Source organism: Photinus pyralis, unplaced genomic scaffold (genome assembly GCF_008802855.1).
Source record: "Photinus pyralis isolate 1611_PpyrPB1 unplaced genomic scaffold, Ppyr1.3 Ppyr1.4_LG6, whole genome shotgun sequence".
In the NCBI taxonomy this organism is placed as follows: Eukaryota; Metazoa; Arthropoda; class Insecta; order Coleoptera; family Lampyridae; genus Photinus; species Photinus pyralis.
In genome coordinates this window covers 7,991,529-8,002,621 of record NW_022170663.1, presented here as the reverse complement: position 1 = coordinate 8,002,621, position 11,093 = coordinate 7,991,529, and the positions used below count along the sequence as shown (strand labels likewise).

Here is an 11,093-nt window from a genome sequence, read left to right as displayed (position 1 = left end):
GGGATGAAATTTAATTTTAGAGGGCAGTTTCGGGGTTGCTTATAGATCATTTAAACATAATCGATCAAAGAAACAAAAACATTCGGACCACTACAAAGGTTACAACCTCTACTATTGCTATGCATTTAAGTATGAAATTTCTAGAAAATTACGTAAGTTTAAAACGGGGATGAAATTTAATTTTAGAGGGCAGTTTCGGGGTTGCTTATACATCATTTAAACATAATCGATCAAAGAAACAAAAACTTTTGAACCACTGCAAAAGTTACAACCCCTGCAGTCGAGGATTGCTATGCTTCTAAGTGTGAATTTTCTAAAAAACTACGTAAGTTTAAAACGGGGATGAAATTTAATTTTAGAGGGAAGTTTCGGGGTTGCTTATACATCATTTAAACATAATCGATCAAAGAACCAAAAACATTTGGACCACTACAAAAGTTAGAACCCCTGCAGTCGAGGATAGCTATGCATTTAAGTATGAAATTTCTAAAAAATTACGTAAGTTTCAAACGGGGATGAAATTTAATTTTAGAGGGCAGTTTCGGGGTTGCTTATAGATCATTTAAACATAATCGATCAAAGAAACAAAAACATTCGGACCACTACAAAGGTTACAACCTCTACTATTGCTATGCATTTAAGTATGAAATTTCTAAAAAATTACGTAAGTTTCAAACGGGGATGAAATTTAATTTTAGAGGGCAGTTTCGGGGTTGCTTATAGATCATTTAAACATAATCGATCAAAGAAACAAAAACATTCGGACCACTACAAAGGTTACAACCTCTACTATTGCTATGCATTTAAGTATGAAATTTCTAGAAAATTACGTAAGTTTAAAACGGGGATGAAATTTAATTTTAGAGGGCAGTTTCGGGGTTGCTTATACATCATTTAAACATAATCGATCAAAGAAACAAAAACTTTTGAACCACTGCAAAAGTTACAACCCCTGCAGTCGAGGATTGCTATGCTTCTAAGTGTGAATTTTCTAAAAAACTACGTAAGTTTAAAACGGGGATGAAATTTAATTTTAGAGGGAAGTTTCGGGGTTGCTTATACATCATTTAAACATAATCGATCAAAGAACCAAAAACATTTGGACCACTACAAAAGTTAGAACCCCTGCAGTCGAGGATAGCTATGCATTTAAGTATGAAATTTCTAAAAAATTACGTAAGTTTCAAACGGGGATGAAATTTAATTTTAGAGGGCAGTTTCGGGGTTGCTTATAGATCATTTAAACATAATCGATCAAAGAAACAAAAACATTCGGACCACTACAAAGGTTACAACCTCTACTATTGCTATGCATTTAAGTATGAAATTTCTAAAAAATTACGTAAGTTTCAAACGGGGATGAAATTTAATTTTAGAGGGCAGTTTCGGGGTTGCTTATAGATCATTTAAACATAATCGATCAAAGAAACAAAAATATTCGGACCACTACAAAAGTTGCAACCCCTGCAGTCGAGGATTGCTATCCATTTAAGTATGAAATTTGTAGAAAATTACGTAAGTTTCAAACGGGGATGATATTTAATTTTAGAGGGCAGTTTCGGGTTACTTATACATCATTTAAACATAATCGATCAAAGAAACAAAATCTTTCGGGCCGCTACAAAAGTTGCAACCCCTGCAGTCGAGGATTGCTATGCATTTAAGTATGAAATTTGTAGTAAATTACGTAAGTTTAAAACGGGGATGATATTTAATTTTAGAGGGCAGTTTCGGGGTTGCTTATACATCATTTAAACATAATCGATCAAAGAAACAAAGACTTTTGGACCACTACAAAGGTTACAACCCCTGCGAGTGCGATCGAGGATTGCTATATAGTTATGTATCAAATTTCTAAAAAATTACGTAAGTTTAAAACGGGGATGAAATTTAATTGTAGAGGGCAGTTTCGGGGTTGCTTATACATCATTTAAACATAATAGATGAAAGAAACAAAAACATTCGGACCACTACAAAAATTGCAACCCCTGCAGTCGAGGATTGCTATGCATTTAAGTATGAAATTGCTAGAAAATTAATTAAGTTTAAAACGGGGATGAAATTTAATTCTAGAGGGCAGTTTCGGGGTTTCTTATACATCATTTAAACATAATCGATCAAAGAACCAAAAACATTTGGACCACTACAAAAGTTAGAACCCCTGCAGTCGAGGATAGCTATGCATTTAAGTATGAAATTTCTAAAAAATTACGTAAGTTTCAAACGGGGATGAAATTTAATTTTAGAGGGCAGTTTCGGGGTTGCTTATAGATCATTTAAACATAATCGATCAAAGAAACAAAAATATTCGGACCACTACAAAAGTTGCAACCCCTGCAGTCGAGGATTGCTATCCATTTAAGTATGAAATTTGTAGAAAATTACGTAAGTTTCAAACGGGGATGATATTTAATTTTAGAGGGCAGTTTCGGGTTACTTATACATCATTTAAACATAATCGATCAAAGAAACAAAATCTTTCGGACCGCTACAAAAGTTGCAACCCCTGCAGTCGAGGATTGCTATGCATCTAAGTGTGAATTTTCTAAAAAAAACTACGTAAGTTTCAAACGGGGATGAAATTTAATTTGAGAGGGGAGTTTCGGGGTTGCTTATAGATCATTTAAACATAATCGATCAAAGGATCAAAAACATTCGGACCACTACGAAAGTTACAACCCCTGCAGTCGAGAACTGAATTACGTACGTTTAAAACGAGAATGAAATGCATTTCATGAGGGCAGTTTAAAACGAAAATGAAAGCGGAAACAATGAAACAAATGCCTGTGGACGTTTATTGGAAGAATATATGGCATTACCCCAGTGAAACTCTTGAATATGGGAGTACCTACCCATTTCAGTAAATAAAATAAAATGTATCCAGGAAAGCAGGAGAAAGAGGAGGATATAGAAGTGGTAGGTAGAGAAATTTGGAGAAGTTGAGATCACAAGAAAGGAGATCGAGCAGCAATTCGAAAGACTAAAGAAAAGATCCCATACTATGGAGATGGAGAAGCTGACCACGGAGCAGTTCAATCTCGCAAAAGCCGTGGAGAGGTCCTTATCTAACCGGAAGAAAGAAGCTGGGAGGATCCGACGGGCATCTGCGGAAGCTAGGGACGATGTCATCAAAAGAAAAAGGAGTGAGTTAGAAGCGCAGTGGGCTACTTTCAGTCAACGCCACTTACTTATCATGGCCCTGCCACAAGAGCTGGGACATGATTACTACGCCAAGGAGTTCTATAAGCGCTCGTACTTCGTCCTGCCAAAGGGAGCTTCGGTGGATCCGAACGGGACCACATGTTAAATGGAGACCAGCCAAGGGGAAACGTCCAATGGGGGAGCGATGTGAACAAATGGACGCCTAATCGCCACGATACGTGAAAGGCGAGGTTTCCAAGAAATACCTTCCCTGCCCAACCTGGGTGACAGGCACCTAGACTTCCGTAGACAGAAAATTAGATTTGATCCAGTTATAAAACTTATACCTACCTACAGAACACACGAGCCGAACTGGGTGAGGAACGTACCAACAAATGTTGGAATGTTAAAAAGACTGGGCTTCACCTGCTCTGGGACGACATCCAAGAAGCACAAGACGAGATTATGGTAAGCAGCGGATTAACTGGTATTTTAGAGATCCATTACGAAACTGCGAAGGACCAGATCATGATACCGAAAAAGAATCACTAGAGGAAAATTGCTGTTTCGATGCACTTTCGTATATCTACGAGGCAAAAAAGGAACTAGAAGTGAGTTGGATGGGTTTATGGCAAATAAAGAACGCCAGAAATGAAGATGAACCCCTACAATGCGTAGTTGTACCAAAAACTTTTTGGTTGCCAAAAAATGGCGAGACATATGTATGTAGTTGTGCAGACAAAATAAGTCATAAGGTCATAACGCCATCGCCAAAGAAATTTAAAAAAACGTTTCGTAGAATAATGAATTAGCAACATACTACAGTTATGAGTAATATTGGTGTATTTGTTTAATAGATAGTAATTGGAAAATATGAAAACTTGAACAAATATTGTTGTATTCCGATGACGTAGAGTAAAAAAGTAAACATAGGCAACGTCGTATTTCCCCGTAACGTCATGCAGAAATTTAATCAATGGAGAACGTTGAAAATTAGAAACGTTAACGGTTATCCGTCTCTTTTTCGCACGTCACAGTCGGTTAACCCGTTTTCTATTTACTACTTTCATGTGAAAACGAAAAAAAATGTCTGTCAATAATAAATATTTCATTCATTAAACTGTTGTTTGTAATGATAGTGAGTCGACTTGACATGTAAATATTAGATAAGCTGTACCTCTCTCTACGTGTAAAGTAAATGTAATTGTTGAAAGTTCAGTAATCTCAGTCTGTTAAATTAGTGCACGTCATTAGGGCATCATAGTTTTGAAATTTAAACATATTATCGATGACGTCCATCTAGTGACGTCCGCTGACGGATATTGTGCTGTGCATCCCAGGTACCTTATAAAACAAATCTCGTCAAATTCGTCAGTTGTTTCAATGACTCCATGTGAAACTGTAAATTTTCTAGATTACTGAGAACAGGATGACACCTCCACCGCCGTCCGATGAGACTGCCAGGAAGCGATCCGCTTCGGACTTCGTCTTTGGGAAAGTAATCGGCGAGGGCAGCTTTAGCACCGTTTATCTGGCGAAAGATATACACACGAATAAGGAATTTGCAAGTGAGTATTGTGATTGACGTAATTTCGATTTAAGGCTAGTGAGGTAGCGTTAACCCCCAATTGTAAACAAAACAGAAATCAAGTGCCCGTAGAACGTTCCACCGCGGTAGGATTTGAATGTGACCTACCAACAAGAAGGGATAATTTACGTGTCGGCCGTAGATTCACTGAAATCCTAAGCAGTAAGAGGTGTTCGAAGGTGTTCGAAACGTTTGAAAGTATAACGTCTCAAGTCCCTTCAGGAATAATAAATTACAAGGACTTATCGAGATTTTAGGGTATTGTTGATGTTGATTTATGTAAGATTTTAGTGTCCATCCCAGATAATTAGACAATTTTAAGAGACTGAGTATTTTTACTTTTTCTTAGTGTTTTGTTCGTTGACCCGTACTGAGATCTCAGCACTAGAGCTATACAAAGCTTATTGATGTTTCATTTGTTTATGTGACAAAAGCCAATTTGGAATGGTATTCAAAGTTCAACAATTCACCAATTTTGTTGGGGAAACAGTAAAACACATGGCATTGAAATTGGTCCACGAGGACCGAATTTTGTTTTTTTCTCGTCCTGGTACCCTTTTAGTGTCGGTTTGCATTTGCAATGAAACTGCCTAAAACAGGACCCAGACAGGAAATATATTTAGTTGCTGTTCCTGAAGGCAATGTGTGTGTGTCACTTTTTCCCTAACAAAATCGGTGATTAAATGCACTTTTTACGTTCTGACTTACCCGAGATGCAATTTCGGTGTGAAGTCGTTTTGATTTGAAATTTTGCTTGTGTGCCTTAGTAGTAACATTGGTAGTTAGTGATATTTATTTTATTGGCATATTATTCCGTGTATGCAGGCCTAGAAATATAAATAAACATTAAAGTGATATCTCATATTATCAAAGTAGTGATTATTTAAATAATTGTGGCAATAGATAAAGATGAAAATCGAATGCGTACCAAAAATACAGCACTTGGGCCTCGTAGAAGGCTGTGGTTTTTTAAGGACGGGCTCAAAACAAAAATCACGCTTTTGGAAGTGTCTTCAAAAAATGGTAAGTCTAGAGAAAAAACGTTCCAATGAAAGTTTATTATTTTCCGATGCAAAATAACAATATTCAATAAAACGTGTAGGTTTCTATTTGAAAAAAGCATCATTAAATGGGCTGTCCGCTAGTTTCCGCAATAATTAAGTGACATTCAAATATAAGATTACAAAACTGATAGTCGCGCAGTTTACCGCAACTCACAAAGCAAATGACCGCTACATACCAATTTGACTTGCTTATGTAGCTGCAGTTAAACCCCAATAAATCATCCCCTGAAACTGATATCTTTTCTAGATAAAAATGCTTGCTTCAAAACTATCGTATACTTATAACCCGCTATTTATTTTAGTTCTGTTACGTATTCCATGTTTCTTATACTCGACCAAAAATAAATAATTCTAATTATTTTGGGATTGTCGATAATTTTTTTATGATACATTCTCTCGTAAATACCTCGGGCCGGATCCCACGTTGTTTCGATTTGGGCATTTTTCTAACCGATCGTCAAGTAATTTTCGTATGGCCGGAATCACACTTGGCGTTTTTGTCCAATCGAATTTTTTACCGTCACCCCCTATATGGTCTAAGTGTAAGGTCCTCGACCTTTTTAACTCGTCGCCCCCGAGAATATAAATATCACTATTATGCCCTTAATACATAAATAACTAATATTAATTAAAATATCATAAGTACAAATACCTTCGTTTTTTTTATAATTTACGCCGCCGCTATTAAATTAAAGTACACGATCATTGCCGACCGCGTGACGTCACCTGCGCAACCCGAAACGTTCTTTCTCCGTGACAGCTGTACGTTTGCTAAAGTCACTAAATATAGAAAGTACCGCAATCCATTGGGCTCGTGTGTTAGAGAGAGAACGCATGATTTTTGCCCAAAAATGGCGGAAGTTACCAGAGTCTAGTAACTTTAATGTTAGGGAATGTTCCACCTGTTTGGAGATATCTGTATATATTTTTATAAAACATGACAGTACTATGAAGTTAGGTTATAAAAAATTACAGCTATTCAGATTTTATTTGTCAATTTTTTTAAGTTGGCTACAAATTTCCCAAAAATGGCGGATGATTGCGGTACTTTCTATATCTAGTGACTTTAACGTTTGCATTTTTACAGAGCCATCTTTTGCAGAATAGCTACATTATAAGAAGTACCGTAAAATTTACGACGAAAATTGACATAAAATTGAGTGTAGGTGCTGCCACCTACTCAACTAAAAATTTTAATCGCCGCCCTTCGATTGTTTTTTAAAAACCTTAGCACGCGAGATTTTTAGTACTAAACATGATTTTTTTGTTCTAGTAAAAGTACTAGAGAAGCGCCACATGATAAGAGAGAAAAAGATGGAATACGTCCTTCGCGAAAAGAAAATGTTGCAGATACTTTCGGGCTGCCCGAACTACTTCGTCAAACTATACTGCACGTTCCAAGACGTCGAGCGACTCTACTTCGTGTTAACCTACGCTAAAAACGGAGAGCTATTACCTCACATAACTAAAAACGGCTCCTGGAACTTAGAATGTACCAAATACTACGCCGCCGAACTCGTACTCGCCTTAGAACAATTGAACGCCAAAGGTATCGTTCACAGGGACCTGAAGCCGGAAAATATCCTGTTCGACGAAAACTGGCACATTCTCCTAATAGACTTTGGTAGTGCGAAAATAATGACCGCCGAAGATAAGAAGGAGAACGAGGAGGACGGGAAGAAACGTAAAAATAGTTTCGTAGGGACCGCTCAATATGTAAGCCCGGAAATTTTAAGAAATTTAGAGACTAGTTACGCTTCCGACCTTTGGGCGCTCGGTTGTATTATCTATCAAATGGTTTCTCGCCTGCATCCGTTTCACGCCGGTAGCGAGTACCTAATTTTCCAGAAGATTCTCAAGCTCGAGTACGAGTTTACAGAAGAATTCGACGAGACCACAAAGGACTTAGTAAAAAAATTGCTAGTATTAAATCCGACCAAGCGTCTAGGGGCAACCGATATTAAACCTTACTCGAGCATTCGCCAGCACGAATTTTTCAGCGATATCGATTGGGACAACATCGGTCCGCCCCCTAAGATACTGCCGTGTTCACCTAGTAAATCGTTAGATAAGGATAATAAAATACCCGATCATTTAGAGCCCGGTTTGGACGGCGAGAAAGCGTCACGTCTACAGCTCGACATGCTATGCCAGACCTCGGATACGCCGACAAGGAAAAAGTCGGAGGGTAATCGAAATTTAGCGAATTTAGACTCGTCGGAGATAGAGAGACGGTTAGAATTACAAAAATTAGACAAATGGCACAATTTAGTCGAAGGTAACTTAATTTTAAAGCAAGGTTTAGTTGATAAGCGTAAAGGTTTGTTCGCTCGAAGACGGATGTTGTTGTTGACTGTTGGACCAAATTTATACTACGTCGATCCCGCCACAATGGTACTTAAGGGAAGAATTCCATGGAGTGCTGAATTACATACTGAGCCAAAAAATTTCAAGATATTCTTCGTTCATACAGTAAGTATCGAGATCCATTGTTGTACAGTTTATAAAAGCCCCTTTCATTATTTTTCACTATTTTTGTAATTTTCAAATTTTCATTGGAGGTTTCCAAAATATTTCTGAATTACTTCATTACCAAAGTGATAGGTTACACACACCACATTCCCAGCATTTCAAAAACTCATCCAAAAAAACTTTTACGCATTAGAATTTTCAAACACGCTTTTCTATATTGTCTGCACATTTCCAAAATTCTCAACCAGTCAACCAGTTCGGTATAATACGTTAGATACTGACTACAACTAAGGGGGTTCCCAGTTCAAAGTTTAAACATGCAAATTTTGTAAGTATACAATGAGTCTCGTTCGTAGAGGAGCATTTCTGAAAGTGTCTCCTTCACCTTCTCAAGGTAGCATACCCCGTCACACCACATTTATGACAATTTAAAAAATATTCGACATTTTGAAAACCATTCCCGCGTTCCTGAAAAATTGTTCAATATTTTCGAAACACCTTCTAAAACATGTTTTTTAAATTGTCCTCCACTTTCGACCCACTTCCAAAATTCTGTAGGCATTTTCCTGCAGAAATTTTATAAACATTTGCAACCTTTTCAAATTTGTATAAACAATTCTATCATTTTCTGTATATTTTCAAAAGGTTTTGTACATTTTCAGAATGTTATCATGTGTCTGAAAGTCGTTGTTCTGCATCATTTTTGGAACGTTTGCAAAATCTCAAAAATTTTCAACATTTTCAAAATTCTATACACATTTCAAAATATTTCTAAAGAACCTGAAAGTTCGCTGTTCATTTCCAAAATCTCTCAAATATCCTACACATTTCTCTCGTATTTGCAAAATTTCATAAATATATACCAGGTGGTTTAAATTCGTAGTGCACTATTGGAATCTTTGTAACGATGAGAAATGCAGTGCCAAAGTTGCCCCTTTTAGTGACTAAAAAAAGCTTTTGTTATTTTTGAAAAACAAATTTAGGAACATTTTTAAAACTTTATAAAAAATTCCAATATATTCAAAATTCATTAAGACACATTTCTAAAATTATGTCATCATTGCCTAAAATTTCATGTGTGCCTGAAGGTTTGCCGTTCATTTCTGGAACATTTGCAAAGTTAAGTTTTTGTCAAAATATTCTATACTTATATGCACATTTCCAAAATTTTCTATTCATTTTTAAAATTTCTTATACAATTCCAAAATTGTTTATACATTTTTAAAGTTTTTGCACATTTTCAAAATTACCGCTTTCCCAAATCGTTTAATGTTTCAAAAACATTGCATGTTAAAAATTCTATGCACATTTCCTAGTTTCTTCATATTTTTAAAATTTCATAAAAATATCCATTTTTAAAATTGTAGTTTTCGAAATCATGTCTTTTTCGAATTTTCTACACATTTCTCAAAATGTCTTTCAAATTTCCTACACAATTATATCTCACATTTTTAAAATTTGACATAAATTTCCAACATTTTCAAATTTATAGAATGTGTATTTGCAAATATTTCTGACGTACCTGGAAGTTGGCTATGATTCGTGGAACATTTCCAAAATCTCTCCAATTTCTTACACACTTTGTCGCATTTTCGCATTACTTTTGATTTTGTAATCTTTTGGAGTATTGTTTGACCAATAAATATTATTATATTATTATTATTTTTAAAATTTCATAAAAATGTACAATATTTTCTGATGTGTGTTTGAAGTTCATTTTCATAATTTTAGGAACATTTTCAAAATCATATCTCCCAAGTGTGCAATATTTCCAAAACTCTATACTTTTCCGTCATTTTAAAAACTGTCTGATGTGTGGAAATTGGCTGTTCATTTACTATTTCCCTCGCTATTTCCTAAAGTTTCTTCGCATTTTCAAAATTTTATTAAAATTTCCAACATATTAAAAATTTTATACTTTCCTATAGTTTCAAAAGTTCTTGCATATTTCTGAAATTTTTTCTTATGTGAAACTCGGCGTTCAGTTTCATAAATTCTGGAACATTTTAAAAAATTTGTCGCTTGCCTGAAAGTTTATTTCCATCATTTCTGAATAATCATAAATTTTTTTAATTCATTTTCCTTTTTTAAGTGTCGCTACATATTTTAAAATGTCATAGAGATGCCCAATGTGTTCAAAATACTGTGGCCATTTTCAAAAATTTCTTATATGCCTGAAATTTTGCATTTCATTTTCATTTCTGGAACATTTCATAAATTATGACTTTTTCAAACTTGAGCAAACTAGGAAATTTGAGAAAGCCATAATTTAGAAAATGTTCCAGAAATGATTTTTAAAAATCATGTCTTTATATTTTGTACACATTTCTCAAAGTTCAACCTACAATTCTGGAGCTTGTGTTCAAAACTTAGTTAGATCTAGAAGGCGTTTTTGGCATGAGTGCAACTGGTTCTGTTTCCTTCCTCCGCTTCTCTAATGACAAGATTGTCTTCTGTTCTTCCTATGTACCACAGTTCAAATACTCCCCACACACATTTGATTATCAGTAGGGAAGAATTAACAAATTTGCTTTCATTGCAGCCAAACCGAACATACTACTTAGAAGATCCAGAAGGATACGCGTTAGAATGGTGTAAATCGATAGACGAAGTGCATGCCTACTACTTTCCGCAATCCGTTCTACCTTAACGATTAAATAAATTGTCATTTTGGGCAACTTAGTTCGCATTGTATTTATTTATATTAAATTATTTATACCTATATGTACTTTATATTTAACGAATTATTTTCATTTCCGTTTATTAATTTATTAGTTGTAAACGTTTTATGTAATTTCATTCAATAAAATTTGAACTTGGTGGTTTTA

General features: G+C 35.4%; 1 protein-coding gene across 1 annotated transcript; it reads left to right on the top strand.

Moving 5' to 3' along the window:
* The first annotated feature begins 4,157 nt into the window (after positions 1–4,157).
* Positions 4,158–11,085, top strand: LOC116172989 (3-phosphoinositide-dependent protein kinase 1). The gene is made up of 4 exons (XM_031490273.1): positions 4,158–4,481; positions 4,556–4,709; positions 7,067–8,265; positions 10,808–11,085. Exons 2-4 carry the CDS (start codon positions 4,571–4,573, stop codon positions 10,913–10,915), a joined length of 1,446 nt encoding a protein of 481 aa, XP_031346133.1. The 5' UTR covers positions 4,158–4,481; positions 4,556–4,570; the 3' UTR covers positions 10,916–11,085.
* Positions 11,086–11,093: the final 8 nt, after the last annotated feature.